At 34.1% G+C, this 17638-nt stretch overlaps 1 protein-coding gene across 1 annotated transcript in view; it reads left to right on the top strand.

The window, feature by feature from the left end:
* Enpep (glutamyl aminopeptidase) overlaps positions 1–13807 on the top strand; it is an 82227-nt gene extending 68420 nt beyond the window's left edge. Inside the window, exons 18-20 of the mRNA XM_047567329.1 lie at positions 2151–2291; positions 9419–9497; positions 10444–13807. Of these exons, the coding sequence (XP_047423285.1) occupies positions 2151–2291; positions 9419–9497; positions 10444–10596 (373 nt within the window). The 3' untranslated portion in view covers positions 10597–13807. The remainder of the gene's footprint in view (positions 1–2150; positions 2292–9418; positions 9498–10443) is intronic.
* Positions 13808–17638: the final 3831 nt, after the last annotated feature.

Below are 17638 nucleotides of genomic sequence, written 5' to 3'. Positions count from 1 at the left end.
TTAGTTAACTGATTTTATTTTATTTTTTAAGTGGTTCTAGGGATCAAAGCTGGGGCTTTGTGCATGCTAGGCAAGTTCTCTATCACTGAGCTACAATGCCAGTCCAGTAAACTTTTTTTAAAAAATCAAGGTAATAGTCCTACATTTGAGTGTGTCACTTCAACCATCTATGAAACCCTTCAGTACAGGTTTACTTCCTCCACTGCAAGTATAAAAAAGGTAGTATCTTTATTTTCTATCTGATTATTTCCAAAAGTTCACATGCTGTTGAAAGATGAGCCAGTAAGGTGGGGAACCAGCTAACACTAATTTTGTCTGCCAGTCTAGTTTTTAAATCAGTTGTTAAGCTACAATTCTAAATTTAAATGGCCTCTTGGAACAAATGTTCAGTCTTCTCAAGTTCCTTTTCTTCTACAAGTTCTTCCTGTACAGGGAGACGTAAGTCATCTTGTAGTGATGGAGAAAGAGAACTCTGGTCCTTCCTGGTTTTGCCCTAAGGTGTTTACCTATTTTGTTCCTGAACCAGAGTCCACTGGGTTTTTATAGATCACATTTTACCTGCTGGAACAGTGTATGCTTTCCAGATATTAAAGTTGTGTTCCTGGGTTCATGAAGTACCTGTGCTGTGTGGCCTTTTTGTTTTCCCAGCAGCCCTTTGGCAATCCTATATCTTATTAGTAGACTGAAGAAACTTCTAGGTTCCCCTGTACAGTACACAAGTTAAGGGAACCAGAATCATCACCTTGCACCTATTTACAAATTCACCTCACTTTGCCTAAGATGCGCTGTCACTCACCCACATGATAATGAACTTAGCACAAAGGTGGATACTGAACTGTAGGCCCTTCCTCTAAGGACTGGAGAAAGTGCTATTGTACAGTTTCCCATGTGGCACAGACTTCCTTTAAAGTTTGAGTTTTCTCCAGTCTCAATTAGGGCACATATCTATGGTCGGTATGTTAGCCTGTTTCTTGGCTTGCTAATAAAAACAAAAGAAATGTAGAATTATCTTTTCTATTTGACATAGGCTGATTCCCAAAACTGTCTCACAATTCAAATTGAACAGTCATTCCTTTGTTTAACTGTTATCTTTTATCTTCCTAAAGATATGAATGAGCCACACCAATTGGTAGGAGGCCATGGAAACACAAGACTAGAAGAATATGAAAATTCCTTCAGCAATAGATATCTATTTTTTAGTGGTCATAGTGAATAAAATATGTTCTGATCTTATTTGGAAACACTATTCTAATACCAATATGCCTTTATGTAGAACCTCAAGTAGAAATACAACTCTAGGTACAACCACTGCATAAATATAATAAGATCTATCCATTTGGCCATTTATCCTTACCTATTTGCATCATGCTATAACTAGAGCTAAATAATCTAATCATATAGATTACATTAGAAGACTGTTTCTTATAATCTAGGGAAAAGCAAACAAGATTTGTGTTTTCCTATAGCAAATAAGAGCATAAAACTATTAACAAATTTTAAAAAATAACATAAATACTTTCTCCTAATTTACTAACTTCTTTTTTTTTTTAAATGGGACAACAGGTAAGTGAGTAAAGTATTTATGTTCAATTCAATAAACGTTATTTTTTAAAGCTAATCATTCAAATACTGTGGGGCTTTTTTTTTTTTTTGCTATTTTTTAGTATTTCAAAACAATTTAAAATTTTCATGGAGGGGGAGGTACTAGGAATTGAACCTGGGTGTGCTTTGCCACTTAGCCACATCCCCAGTCCTTTTTTCTTTTTCTTTCTTTCTTTCTTTTTTTTTTTTTTTCTTTGGGAGACAGTCTCACTAAGTTGTTCTAAGTTGTTGAGGCTGGCCTTGAATTGCAGTTCTCCTGTCTCAACCTCCCTAGTTGCTGGAATTACAGGTGTGTGCCACTGCACCTGGCAACAAGTTTTTTTAATGTCCCTACAGTTTATATTTCTCAGGTTCTCAAAATCACAGGCTAATCTTTAAAAACATTTTAAAATACTGAAACTTTTAAAATTGTGTTTCATCATTTATCATATAAAACTCACTTTATCAGTTAATGCTGTAAGAACTGAATCAAGGGAATGAAAGCTGTGTTGTATTGGAATTTAGCAAGTGGTGAACATTTTGAATTGTTTTTGTTTGACTTCTCTTAGGTATTTGGATATGCTCAAGGACTCAAATCTTATTAAAACTCAGGATGTGTTTACAGTCATTCGATATATCTCCTATAACAGCTATGGGAAGACCATGGCATGGAACTGGATACAGCTCAACTGGGAATACCTAGTAAACAGGTGTGATGAACAGATAGTGGTCTATGTTGTCTTTATTTGATATAATCTACAATTTCTTTCTTCTTCTCTTTGGTGTACTTCCACTGACATCTATATAGTATCTAAAATAACTCATTATCAGAGGTAAAGGAAAATGGTATTTACCTTCCAAGTAAGCAATGTGCTAGTAGCTAGCATAATGCCAGGCACATATGTAGGTCTCCATTACTGTTTTTTTTTTTTTTTAAACACTTTAAGTGTTTTTTTTTTTTTCTCAATTAATATTTGATAAAAACTAAATGAGAATTCTTGAACCTGGGCTCAATTTAGTGCCCTATATCTTTTTGAGCTTATGTGGGTGATAACTTTTATCTCCTCTGACCAGATAATTAAACTTGTATTCTGAATAGTTCTTTAAATAGTTCTGAATAGTTCTTCTCAGACCTTAGCAGGTTTCTGGGGGGTGGTGGGGATGACGAAGAACAGTTGGAGGATTTTTTTGTACTGGAAATTGAATCCAGGGCCTCAGGCTTGGAAAGCATGCACTCTATCACTGAGCTACACCTCCAGTCTGGCAACGGCAATTCTAAAATGGGACAAGAGAATAACAAACTCAGTGGAAGAGATACTTTTCCAAACTTCTTATTTCTTCAGCTCCATGAAGAAGAAATATTGCTATTCTTGATTCTGACCCTCTAAATGCAATTTCCATGAATAAAGCATTTTTCAAAGCATAAAATAAATGCATGTCTCAAATAAGTGTGCAAAGATTGGTGCACATTTACCACCTGTAATCCTCAATTTAGGAAATAGCCTCTGTTTTCCCCTCGTACTCTCTCCTGTCATCCAGAGGTACCATCAGTTGGTAATGACCGCCTTGTGAGAAAAACCAACTACAACAATCATGGCTGTTTCCTTTCTCTTTTCTATTCTACTACTAGTGCCATTGTGGCTATTTTTATTTTTTTTTCCTTCTGAGATCCACATTATATATCTCTAGCTTGCAACTAAGGTATTGTACATTGCTTTTGCCTATTTGTGATAAGATTTTTGCCTTTTCTCTTCTTGTGATTAGTGACTGTAATTGTTCATCCATCTCTGAAGACTGGCTGGTGTGTATGTGTGTGCATGTGTGTGTTTGTGTGTGTGCATAGTTCATTTGTTTATAATTGTTTCAATAAAATACTTGGTTTAGAATGAATGAATTTACCTATTAAGAAAACGCCATTGCCAGGCATGGTTTTGCAGGCCTATAATCCCAGTAGCTGGGGAGGTTTAGGCGGGAGGATTACAAATTCAAAGTCAGCCTCAGCAACTTAATTAGACCCTGTCTGAAAATAAAAAAATGAAAGGGTTGGGGATATGGCTCAGTGGTTAAGTGCCCCTGAGTTCAATCCCTGGTACCAAAAAACAAACAAGCAGAAAACCCCCATGTTATTTAGTTATAACTGTTCATATCATGCACGGTACCATGTTAGTCTTTTTCTTCCAAAGATGAATGCTTAATGACATACACTGTGTATTTTGTTTTAGTTGAAATACTATAAAATGACATTTTCTTTTTTCTTTGGTGTAAGAAGCCTATGTAAATAAAGCACAATGTTTACTTTTGAATTATTATGAAAAGATAAGTAAAGAATGTTTTATTTCCCAAAATAAAATGGCTATTCCATTATTGTTTATTAAACAGAGTATTTCTCAAGGCCTATTTGAACACCTCTAGTGTAACATTTCAAATACTGTATTTTTCATTTTTAAAAATTAATTTATTATTTCTTAATTAAAAATTAAGAAATAGAAACAATAGATTTTACCTATCGTAGAGGTCATAAGCATCTAGACTAAAATAAATGTATTAGACCTAAAAAACTGAATTTTTTCCCTAAGGAAAATAAGTTGATAAACCATTTCCAGAACAATTCTAAAACCCTTGCCTAAGGCTTTTAGTATTTCTTCACAGTTTAATGATCTTTCATGAGGCATTATTTTAAATGGCCCCAAACATAAAATTGTATAATAACCACATGTCTGACAGTTACACAAAAAAGGAATATTAATTATGTTTGGTTTGAATAAATAGAATTTCCCCACGCAAAATTATATGACAAATTAAGTAGAAATGAGCCAAATTTTATCCAAATATTTCTAAACCATTGAGCCTTTTCCAAATTTTAGGATGAGTAGTTTTACTGTCTCCATTTCTGAACAATTTATTGTCATCCTAAAATAAATAATCTGCTTTTTAAAATAGAGCTTTTTGTCATGTGATTTCTACAACAACTAATCACCAGACCACTAATTTCCTTGCCAGTTTGAGCCTCAATCACAAAGTCCTAAAGATACTTCAGAAATTATTATTTGTTTCATCTACTAAACTGAGGTAAAACTATGATGTCAAATGAACCCTGTACGTCAATAGTGTGGTATAAAAAAGTCTGATTTTAGTTTGTAGCAATGGATGAAAAATCAGGTCAATAACATGACCAAACATGACTAAAACTATCTAAATACTATCTCATAAACAAAATAATTTAATAAGCACTTAATTAAAAGTTCTCTGTGCATCAAAATCATTTCTTTTGGGTAACATAGTAATACATAAATATAAAGTCCAAGAAGATAATTTTTATATAATTTTTCTAACTACTTGAAATATTATTACATCCTTATTTTAGTTTTAAAAATAACCACTATGATAAATACACAGCATATTTTCCCTGACTTTCTTTTTCTTTCTTTTTGTAGAAAAAAATCAGTTTATTGGTCTAATACATTTATTTTAGTCTAAATGTTTATGATCTGTATGATAGGTAAAACCTGTTGTTTCTATTTCTTAATTTTAACTAAGAAATAATGATATGGTATTGGTTTCTAGGGATAGACATTTGATTATCTCATTTCTAGATTTATACAGATACTTGAAATTTTTATTAATCCATTTATTGTCAACTCCCAAGTATTTTCTTTCACTTTTAGTCACTAAGAACAAAACAGAAAGGAATATTATAGAAATTGTAGGTCATTGAAAAATTTTTATTACCTGCAATTAGCAAACTTTGATTCTCACTGCAATAATTCAGTATATCTTCCTTCTTAAAATACTCTCTTGTTAGAAAACTGATTTTGTTTTACAAAAGGCAGATAAGCATTCTTATATTTTTAATAATGCCTTTTATAATGCAGTTACCCAGAAATAATTTTTGTTGTCACATTACTGTTTTTCCTTGAGTCATTTTTCTATGGCTATTTATTTATTTTATAGAGATGGAATCATATCAAACATGTTTGTAACTTTGTAATTTGATTTTTTATACACATTATTCTATCTTGTGGATATCTTTTCATATCTTGAGGTTGGTTTTTCAGTGTTGCTTTTAAGGGTCCAATAGTATTTCAATGTATCTTAGTTTACTTAGCCATCTCTTAGACAATGTCATTGTTCCTCAACTACTATAAAGAATGTATTGTGAATAACACCTTTGAAACTGAGTTTTTGTTCTTTTCAAATGTCCTTGACAATATCTTTGGGATACAATTAATACCAGTAGTATTACTACTGTGTTAAATGATGCATCCATTTCTAGAGTTTTTGATAAATATTATAGACTCATGATACAGAAAAATCTTACTAACAACTCATTTTTTCAGTCTTTTCAATACTGAGTATTGATATTTTTAAGTATTCTTGATAACTGAATAAATAAAAACTAGTATCTTATTTTAAACTATAAATCTTCCATCCAGTAAATCATGTGGAACACCTACCATGTGCTAGGAATTATGATTGGTCTTGGGAATACAACATTTAGGAGAAGCAAACCTAGTTCTCCGTCCTCACAGAGCTTAAAGTTTAGTAATGGACACCAAGATTGTGTAAAGAATTATATGAATGCATGCGTACTTAAAACTGTAGTAACTACCAATAGAAGTAGTTCGGGGTGTGCCAATATAACAAAAAGGGGAACCTGACCAAGTGGAAAGAAATTGGAAGAAAGGGCTTCCCTAAGGATGTGATGGTTGAGCTAAAGGAAGTGCAGGAGTGAATTAGGTATATAGGAAGTGAAGCATTCCTGGATGAAGACCTATCAAGAGAGAGAAAAATAAAGACCAAGACTTGCCAAGTCATGTGAAAAATTGAACTTGTGTTCTAAGCAATGATAAGGCACTGAAGGTTTTTAAGTAAAAAAGTGAAATTATGGATTTTACTTTGAAAAGAAAACTCTGGTGATAATTTGAAGTGTAGACCTAGATGAGGGCCAGAGTGGATTTGGGGAAAGCAGTTAACTGTTGTAATAGTCCCAGCAAAAGCCAGTGACAGATGGGACTATGGATGTAATGGTAATGATGAAGAGACAACAATAATATCTAGAACTTGGTGGTAGATTAGAAATGGAAGATGAAAGTGAGATGACACGGGTAATGCCTAGATTTCTAGAAAGGATATTGTTTGCAAGAGAATTGTGAGTTCAGTTTGCTGTGTATGATGTTTTTGTTTCTCATCTGAAGGGTGAAAGTGGAGATTGTTTCAAGGAGGGTATGGTCCTTTCAGTAAATTTTAAGACCAAAAAATGTCCATTATATTTATTGACTTAAAAGTTCCACTGATAACACTAGAAAGAGTTTTTCAGTAGAGTAACTGGGCATATTCCAACTGAAAAAAAAAAAAATCAATAACTGAATCAGTGAGAAAATCTTTTGGAAAGTTTGACTATGATTGGGGAGGTGAGAAAGGATATTAAAAGAGATGTCAGATCAAAGAAAAGGGTTTTCTTTTTTTATATGGAAGACATTTTATATATTTAATATATTTAAAGGCTGATAATAAAGATCCAGTAAGAAATGAGAAAATTAATATGTAAAATAGAAAAATATTTTTTAAATAAAGTTTTTAAGACAGTGGGAAGAAACAGCAAGCAATAGATGTGCTAGGGTGAGGCAGGTGTGTTTGTACATTTCTCTGTGAAGCAGAGACAAGGACATCGTTGGGAGGGAAGAAGCAGAGTGTTCAGAGATTGGAAGAGAGTGAAAAATCTTTGAAAAAGGCAATGCAGAGAAGAAGAGGGTAATGGAGGAGCATCATCAGGGTGAGGGCCCATTTCAGAGTTTGAATTCATGAATTTATTATAATGAAACAATAAGAGGAGAAAGTTCAGTGACTCTTTGACAGAACTTGACCATCTGATATAAGCTCAGAGAAAATGGGCAGTTGATCTCATCTGAAGTTAGGGTTTTGCTGGACATAAGCTATTAAAGAATAGGGAAGTTGAGAACATAGGGTAAAAAAATGTTATTGAAAATGGTAGATCATGGTATCTGAACTACATCAAGAAATAAGTTGAAAAGAAGTAAGATATAATGGTCCAGGAGAAAGTAGAGGTGGGTATAGTCAAGGGGGCAGAAATTCAGGAATGGTTAGTGGAAACTGAAGGGTAGGTTATGTCATAGAAGGTGCACAAATTAATAACTTTAGATGCAAATTACTTATGGGTGATCACAAAATATCATGGAGATTTGGTGACTGGAGTGGAGAAAATATCATTGGAAGTAAGGCCAAGAAACTTAGGAGCTAACATGTTGCACTGATCATCCCTGTACACCTTAAAATCACCCAGGGTGATGGGATAGCCTGGAGTAAGATGAGTCAGGTTCCAAAGTATATTATATAGAAGAGGAAGTAACCAGAGGGAAGTGTTTAAAGGGAGCGAAAGAATAATGGGAGCAGCAATGGTATGCAGGAACACTCATCCTGTTTCCTGACCTGGTGAGACAAAGGATGGGGGAAAATAAGCAGACTATAAGTGAGAAGCAGTATTCCCAGCAAAGGGATGGTTCTAGATGGCTGGGCAAAAGGGTTCAAGAGACACAGGTGTATTTTGGATAATGACTGATGATATTAGGAATGAAATGTGTGTTGGAATTAAATTCAGTGATGTCTGTGGTAAATAAGATTGGGCATGGGCCTTACTATACAAAGATCATGGTTGAATACTAGAATATTTTAACTTTTTCCCAGAGGCAACTTTTCATCCCTTTGCAAGTTTCATATTAGCATGTTTCTCCATCATACACTTGTAAGATTCTTTATATAATTAAAATATTTGTTCTATATCATATCTGTTACATGATTTTTCCCTAGTTCATTTTTTACTTTTAAATTTGTTTATGGCAGATTCTCTTTTAATTTTGTGTAAAACAAACTTTACCAGTTTTTGTCTTCATATATTTTGCTTTTGTTAGGCAATAATTTTTAAATATTAAAATGTTTCCTCCTATTTTGTATGTAGATGAATTTTCCTGTATCCTTCCCCAACATTCCAGTGAACCAACTTTATACAGAATTTTGTGGTTGTTTTTCTTACATTGTGACTAACAGTGATTATATCTGTACCTGTGTCACACCTATTTGTATTAGGATCTGTAAGAAAATTTCCGCATCTTGCTTTTAAGGAGAGAAAATGCAAAAATGACAGGAAGAGAATATCATCTCTACAATTTTTTTGGCACTTAGCTTTAACCATCTTGTTATAGATCATATAGATCTATACTATATTACTAAGAATTTCTCCTCAATAGCATTATTTTCAGTTTAATTTGTTTTCTTACTGTGTATAACTTACTTTGAAAATTACTTTGAAAATATATATAGATCATAACCCCCAAAATGTGAATAGCTACTAAAGCTTCTGCTTTCCAAAAACAGAGTAAATAGCCTATGTTCAAAGTTCTGCCCCTGCAGGAAGATGCATGAAGTAGCTGAGTTTCCACACTGTTGATAAGAACTGAGTCCAATGTCTATACCTAGCTGTGAGGAAGACTGAGAAATGTGGTCATTAGCTGGGTACTTCTGTGTGCAAGAAAAAAAGAACCTATTTGGAGAATACAGCAAACAGCCCCATCTAAGGAAGTGGTGTGAATCTGTCTACAAAAAACAAAACAAAACAATAACAACAACAAAAACCCACAGAAGTTACTATGAATTTCTCCTGAATAGAATTATTTTCAGTTAAATGTGTTTTCTTACTGTGTTTAACTTACTTGAAAACTACTTTAAAAAACCCAAAATATAAAAAGGAAATATTTACATCTACAAAAAGACTGAAAAGCTCAGGCACTTATACTCCCTTTTATTCCTCTACATTTCTCTTCAGATTTACACTCAATAACAGAAACCTTGGCCGGATTGTCACTATAGCAGAGCCATTCAACACTGAACTACAACTCTGGCAGGTACAAAGATTAATTCTTTTCTATGTGTCTAGAAAGTAACATGATTAAACATTTTTTTCAAACAGAAGTGGTATTTTATTTTCTTCATTCAAATACAACAAGACAGAAAGAGAGAATGCTTGTATCTAATAAAATGTATACCTATTATTTTTTTTTCTAAACTGAAAAAGCTCAAAAGAGCAAGAAACAGTTTAAAAGTTGAGAAATGTGAGGCCTTAGGTTCACCAAAGCATGAACAGTGTGCCTCCCCTTTCCTGGTAATGGTAACTATGATCCAGATTTGATTCCATTCAGAATTCATAGTTTTGTAATTTCAAAACTAATCCCCAATTTCTGAATTTCCTGGGAGGAAAAGTATCCATTAATACTGGACAAACAGAGACTGTTTGAAGTTTGAGGACTCATTAGTTATTATGATTTTAAGATTCTTGCTTGTGTTAAGAAGCAAAATAATTATTTTTTTAATGGAAAATACGACTAAACTGGGTTTTGAGGAGAGTTTTGGAGGGTAGAAGGGAGGATAGAACCAAGTTGAACAGAGACCATTTTTATGAGTGAACTGAAATAAGTGAACTGAAAGCACATTAAAATACTCCAGACTCTCAGGGCGAGAAACTAGGTAAACAACCACTCCACAAGCCAGATTTTCCAGGTAACACCTGAGGAATGCACAGAAAATACAGAAGTCAGCAGGAGCAGAAATAGGCATGCCAACCACTGGCATGCTGCCCTCCTTCCCCAACCTGTCAAAGCCTCTTGGCTTGGCAAGCCGTCAGGGGTCCAAAAGCCGGGGATCATGATTACTAGTAGAGCAGAGTGTCTCAGGACCTTGCAATGATATTGAGTGGCCAGGTAGGAAGGAAGCATACCCAGTTTGTGAACGAAATTCTTGAAGAATAATTGGACTTTAAAATGACATTCCTAATTATTTCCCTGTCTTTTCTAGATACAGAGCTTTTTTGAAAAATATCCAGAAGCTGGAGCCGGAGAACAACCTAGGGAACAAGTGGTAGAAACAGTGAAAAACAATATTGAGTGGCTAAAACAAAATAGAGAGACCATAAGAGAATGGTTTTCAGACATACTGAAGAACAGTTAATATGTTCAAATGTCATATTTTAATTTTGTGAAGTTGTTGTTTTTCCTATTAAGCATTTGATGGCCTAATTTACAAGCACTAAGGAGCAAGCCTTATGAATGGATACTGCTTTTGCTAAGTACTGTGTTGATGTCTTGCAAAGCTTTTAAATTGTTCCTCTTTGTTTATGAAGGAAGATACTAATAGAGTATTTAATATACTCAGGGATTTCTTCTAAGTGTACTTCGTAGGAGATTCTTTACAAACTGAAGAGAATTTAATAGTCATTTTAATGTCTTTAAATATCATTCTTTGTATCTTAAATCTGTGAAAATAGAACAATTTGGTCTTAGCTTTACATTTTTAGTACCAAAGAAACACCACTTAATCTTCTCTCTTGATTGATTTTTAAAGTTTAAATACCAGTACTTGAGGGACATATTACCATCTTAATCTTTATTTTATTATTCAGAGTTACACAGACCTAATATCATTTTATTCACATATGTCTTACTACTTTAAATCCTACCAAAGAAACCTGGGCTTAAGTTTTGCTCGAGGATTGCATGAATTAGCCAAAAAATGGCTGATTGTTGGGGTTGCTGTTATAAAATCAACAAGAGAACTCTTCTTTCTTTTAAAAATAAATCTAAATTATTACCTTGAAAAGAATCTTGTTTTCCGATGTCACTTTACTCTTGAGTAAACATGTCAGCATTATTCCCCAAATAATTTTGCAAGTTGCAAAGTTGATTCAGGAACTTGGCCTTTTTCATGCTTGGTGCTCTCTCTTCTTTCTCCATTCCTTACAAAGCTCCTTCAAATATGCTATGAAATTAGAGGGAACAGAGTGCTTAACTGTGCTCCATGGATTTTAGAGGGAGAAAGCTAAATAATTGGAAACTGTTCAAGAAAGAGAGAAGGTGGATTATTCCATAAAACTAAATGGAATTAGAATTTAGCTTTGACCTCACCTAGCAATCTAAGTGTGAAAATGGGGAAACACATGGACATCTCCAACATGACTCTGCATATCTGAGGATATATCTTCTTATAGTTATGTTTTATATATAAACCCTTAGATCCTATTCCATACAGAATAGCACTGATCAAATTTATATGCATGACTTGATTAAAGACATCAATTTCATAGAAGCTGGTGGCTGGAATATGTTTAATGTGGCACTTGATGCCTAGTAGATCCACAATGTAAGTCCAACAGGCATTTATCTTTTGATAAATGTCTATGTGCCAAAGTGCTATATTGAGAAAATCTAAATTTATCTGTAAACTTTGAAAGTATAGGGCAATTTAGAAATGGCTTGATAAAAATTGAAGTATAGGGATATAGTCAAAATCTTAGCAATTACTTTATTTACACAACAATGTGCCCTAATCATGTATTCCAAAGTGTGTGAATTTTGCTACCACTGTTTCTTATCACTTCTCAATTCATACAGCTAAATGAGCAAATTTAAATGCAGACTGAGGATAAAAAAATACAAAATAAAACATTTCCAGACAAAATTTTTAAATATATTTATTGTAAATTAGTTCAGAATCAAAAACACATAAACCTTATAAATCATCAAGAAAACCCCATTAGCCTCATGGGGATTAACATCCTAACTTCAAATTCTGATCCCAGTCAGAGCCAGCACTTGAAGTCTATGTATTGTTTCAAGGGACAAATAAAGAAGTAAGATGGTTTATTCTTCTGCTCTGTGAAATAAACATTTTAAATGAAAATATAAGTTTGAAGAAGATGGCAAATAAGACAGTATCTAACTTGTCAGATAAATATGTATACATGTATAAATGGAAATTCATTTAACTTATGTATAAAAAAGGAGATATATAAAAAGGAGATTTATTATGAGGAATTGGTTCATGTGATCATGGAGACTGATCAGTTACCATCTGCCATCTGCAAGATCTGGGAAAGTCAGTGGTATAATTCAGCTTGACTCTGAAGTTCTCAGAGCCAAAAGAGCTAATGATATAAAGCCAAGTTCAAGGGCAGAAAACGATGAGATGAGATGTCTCAGGTCAATCAGTTAGGTAGAAAAGCAGGGTTAGAAAATTCCTTTTCTTCCACCTTTTGTTCTATTTAGGCTCCCAAGGCATTAGATATTGCCACCACATTGGAGAGGGCAATATACTTACCAAGTAAGTGATTCAAATCTAACTTCTTCTAGAAACTTCCTCACAGACACACCCAGAAATGAAACTTAATCTGGGTACCCTGAAATCCAGTCAAGTTGGCACATAAAATTAACCATCACAATTGAATAAGGTCCTCATTCATTCATTCGCTCATTCACATAACTAATACATGAGTTTCAGTTATATAATAAACCCCATTTTATGTTCTCATCATCTCAGTTTAGTAATGGATTTAAAAGACAAGTGGGGAAAAGAGCGAGTTGAGAGGACAATGGAGGAGGATAGGAGAAATGAGGCAGAGAATGTCAACTAACCAGCAATCCATGTTCTACCCTGATACCCCACTGGAGAGTCCTTAAATGTTAATATGGCCACAGATATATGTCAAATGTTGTGACCTACAGCAATTTAGACTATATGATTTAAAGGTGTGCTAGATACTGCCCACTGGCACTGGACCACCATTTGTACACCCCATTTGTCCCAGCCTTCTGTATTGCAGGGCTGAAAACACAGTACTCCCCACACTTCACATGTTTGAGGTCCCACCAATGATGTTAACTTTTATGAGATTTGGAAGGAAATGAGAGAAGAGGCAGAATCCAACCTTCTTTCCATGACAGTGCAGGAGAAGACGGTTTTGTGGGAAGACATGAGTTGGCAGCCTTTGCACTCCAGGCCCCTATTTACCATCCCTGTGTAGCATGATGTGTTATAGCTTTCTCATTTCTGGGTGTCATTAGCAGTTTTCAATTTTTGGATCAGAAAGACATGGATGTATCTATCACCTTGAAACCAGCAGCTTGGCATTGACACTCTTATTTCTATTCTTCAAGCCCTTTTAATAGCACATAAGTTTCGAACTCCCTCAAGAAAATCCTTCTCTATTTGGAGAATATACCTAGAATATTTCTTGAAATGATGCCTGAATGATACACAATGAAAATGCAGATTTTATTTAATTTTGCATTTTCATTTAACTCAATGATCCTTTCTTGCCTATTGTCCCTAGTATGTAAAAAAAAAAAAAAAAAAAAAAAAAAAAATGCTGGCCAGGCATGGTGGTGTATTCCTGTAATCTCAAGAGGCTGATGTAGGAAGATCATGAGTTCAGAGCCAAACTCAGCAATTTAGTGAGGCCCTAAGCAAATTAGTGAGACCTTGTTTCAAAATAAAATTTGAAAAAGGGCTAGGGCTATGACTCAGTGATTAAGCATCCTTGGGTTCAATCCCCAGTACAAAAAAAAAAAAAAAAAAAAAAAAAAAAAAAATCTGCAAGCTGGGTCCTATGCTTGGTGTGAATTAATGACATGGATTGACTCAAAAAGCCCACTCCAGTTCTACTAATTGTTAGAAAATGGGAGAAATTGTGATGGGCAGCACTTCAAACAGGTTCTTCCCTGTGGTGAAGGAAGGTGTTTCACTTTTGAATATGATACATACACATATTAGAAGGCACTAGTGATAAAACCATCACTGTTGATTTCACAGGTTCCTCAAATGTTAAATGTAGAGTTACCAAATGACACAGCAATTCCACTCCTAAGAGTATACCCAAGGGGATGGAAAACTATGACCACACAAAAACTTATACATGAATGTTCATAGAAGCATTACTAATAATAGTCAAAAAGTAGAAATAATCAAATGTCCATCAACTAAAAAAACCAGTAAAAAAAGAGCATAGTCATAAAGCACAATATTATTTGGCCATAAAAAAGAATGGTACAATGACACACTTTAACATGGGTGGACCTTGACAGCATTATACTAAGTGAAAGAGGCAGTAACAGTGGGCAGCATTTGATATGATTCTGTTTCTGTGAAACGTCCTGACTAGGCAAATCCACAGAGACAGAAAGGAGATTGGTGGTTGGAGAATCTGGGGAGGGAATATGGGGAGTGACTGCTGAAGCTTTCTTTGTGAGGTGATAGAACTGTTCTAAAATCAGACAATGGTAATAATCGTACAACTCTATGAATGCACAAAAACAATGATATACTTTAAAAGGGTGAATTTTATGGTATACGAATTCTCTCTCAATAAAGCTGTTATTTAAAAAGTTGCCTTTCCTCCCTTGGAATGTCACTAAATTACAGAGGAGCTGTGGCTCCTGAGGAAGCCCTATATTCCCTACAATGGACAGTGACAATTTTCCTTTGCCAAGGTGTTTACAAAGTTTGTCTCTTTTTAAAACTGTTTCTACCTCCAGATTTGAAATGTTTGCAAAAAGATCCTTATATTCTGATTCAAAGGTAAAACTGACTCTTATCAGGACTTGAGTTGTTGTTGGCCTTCTTACTACCCACATGGAGAGAGGCCAAGTGGAAATAAGCAGAGCTAAGAGAGGGAGGAGTGAGGCCTGGCTACGTTATTTGAGCACCTGGATCTAGCTGCTTCCATACTGTGTAGACATCGCCTTGATCTTGAGATCTTATGAGCCTATACACATCTCTACATTGAAGGTATTGTAAATTGTATTTCTCTCACTCTCAGTGAAAAGAGACCCCTAATGCAAGTTCCACTATATTCTCTCAAGAAAATTTTATATTGCTAGGGGGAGAATGTTATAGAAAAGAAAGCATTAAGGCTAACAGAAAGGGCCAATAAGTATTATTGGAAAGAAGGAAGAAGGAGGGAAGGAAAGAGGGAAGGGAAAAGGAAGATGAGAGAGAAGAGACTAAGAGAGTCTTTATTGAAAATGAAAGGAAGACAATAAGATTATCATAATTTTCACCATATATCATCCTGTGAATGGGAAGGAATCTTTACATTTGTTTTGCAATAGTTCATTTTCTAAAGGGAAAACTTCAGGCATTTTTTTCCCCTCCATTTGAAAACAGAAAAATAATAGCCCCAGTAAGTGAGACCAATGTTATATTCATTATCACTTAAAAAAAGGCAATCAATCCTTCAAATTCCAAACATTTACACTGTTATGTGTAAAACAAATAAACGAACTTCCCTCCCTCTCCACCAATAAACAAAACAGCATTGAGGGAAGAAGGTGTAAATACAGGAAGGAAAAATAATAAAAACAAAGGAAGCAAGATAAAGCATATGGCCTAAAGGATACTGGATAGTTAATTCAATCATGTCTCATATTAAATTATGCATTTTAAAATGCCTAGGGAGAATTTTAATTATGGCAGTTACCAATAAAAAAATGTTTTATAATATGTTGCTTTTCCGTGAGAAGAAAAGAGGTTGTCAACTGCAAAGCCTCCTTGTCTGTCCTTGAATCCTCACCCTTTTCTGGTATGTACAGACTCGTCTAATTAGAACAGGACCTTAATCATTCTCAGATGATTGGATAAGGTTCAGAGGTGAGGATGAGGGCAACGTAGTCTTTAAGGAACACTGACAACTCTTGTTTCCTAGACATTTAATGTACCTAACCATTATTCCTCTCAACCAGAATTGCTCTCTTTGATTTTTGTAGTCTAGTACTTCTTTTTCTACATCCAAAGGATAATTATTAAAAGGGAATGCCACTAACAGGCAAGTACAGAGCCCTGCACCCAGCCATGGTTCAATACACGTTCTTCTCAAGTGCCCAGGCCATGTTCTCTAGTGTGCTAGGTGCCAGCCATCTTCATTTCACTTCACAAAGCATTGCACTTGTAAGTCTACCTTCTCCCTTTCATATAAGCAATATTCCCTTCTCCTCTTCTCTTTGCATCAGTACAGATAGGAGATATTATTTCCCCAAAAGACAAAAAAAAAAAAAAAAAAAAACACTCTGTGGATCCCCTTTTCTGGTCTTTCCTCATCTTTATTGTAAAATTTCTCTGAAGAGTTATGCTCATCCAAAATTTCATCCTTGAGTTCATTGTAATAAGGCTTTTATCCCTACTCCATCACTAAAACTGCCCTTGCTGTAGTTACCTTTATACATTCACTAGTCAATTCTCAAAGCAACTACACAGAAAATCAAAATAATAGCATACAGATACAGACCTTACTGATATTGGCTTAATCTAATGTTAGATTTCAGAAGAGCTAGACAAATGAGTTATATCCTTCAGAAAGCCTCTGTAAAAAACTATTTTCACGAACATCATTACCCTATGTACGTGTATGATTACACAAATGGTGTGACTCTATTTGTTGTACAACCAGAGAAACGATAGTTGTACCCCATCTGTGTACAATGAATCAAAATTAAAAAAAAAAAGAAAATAGAAATTTAAAAAATATAAAAACAAAACAACTGTTTTTAATGGAGTTTTGATAATTTTTATTAAAACAAGTAAGTTTGAATATAGATGTTCTCTCTTGCTACTTTAATAATCAGATGAACTTGAGGGAAATGTTGGTAAATTCTCAAGGAAGTTGAGACAGCTGTGTTGATAGAATCCATTCTGAAGTTTGTACAAGTGTGAGATTTTCTCACATCCCCCTCTTCTAACACATACACCAATTTACACACACATATATACACACAAATATATGTTTGTATATATATATATACATATACATATATAAATATATATACATATACATATATATAAATATATATATATTTGTAGTTGTTGATAGGTTGTTGATAGACCTTTATTTTATTCATTTATTTACATACAGTGCTAAGACTTGAACCCACATGCTAGACAAGTGCTCTACCATTAAGCCACAACCCCAGCCCACATGCACCAATTTTTAAGATGCCCAGAATTATAGGACATAGAAGGTGACTCCAATTTTTTTAAATCTGTAAACAGTTTTAATAAAATATTGTCAAACTGCTTCTCAGTCATCTCCCCTTGGAGGAAAATAAATAAATAAATAAAACAACTCTGATTAAATAATATAAAATCTATACATTTAATCAATGTATCTTTGTAATTAACACTTCAAGATAAATTGAACATGTATTCTAATTGGAAGGATCTATTT

This window comes from Sciurus carolinensis, chromosome 10 (assembly GCF_902686445.1).
Source record: "Sciurus carolinensis chromosome 10, mSciCar1.2, whole genome shotgun sequence".
Lineage (NCBI taxonomy): Eukaryota > Metazoa > Chordata > Mammalia > Rodentia > Sciuridae > Sciurus > Sciurus carolinensis.
Note: the sequence above shows the minus strand (reverse complement) of the source record. Positions and strands in the feature narration are given on the sequence as shown.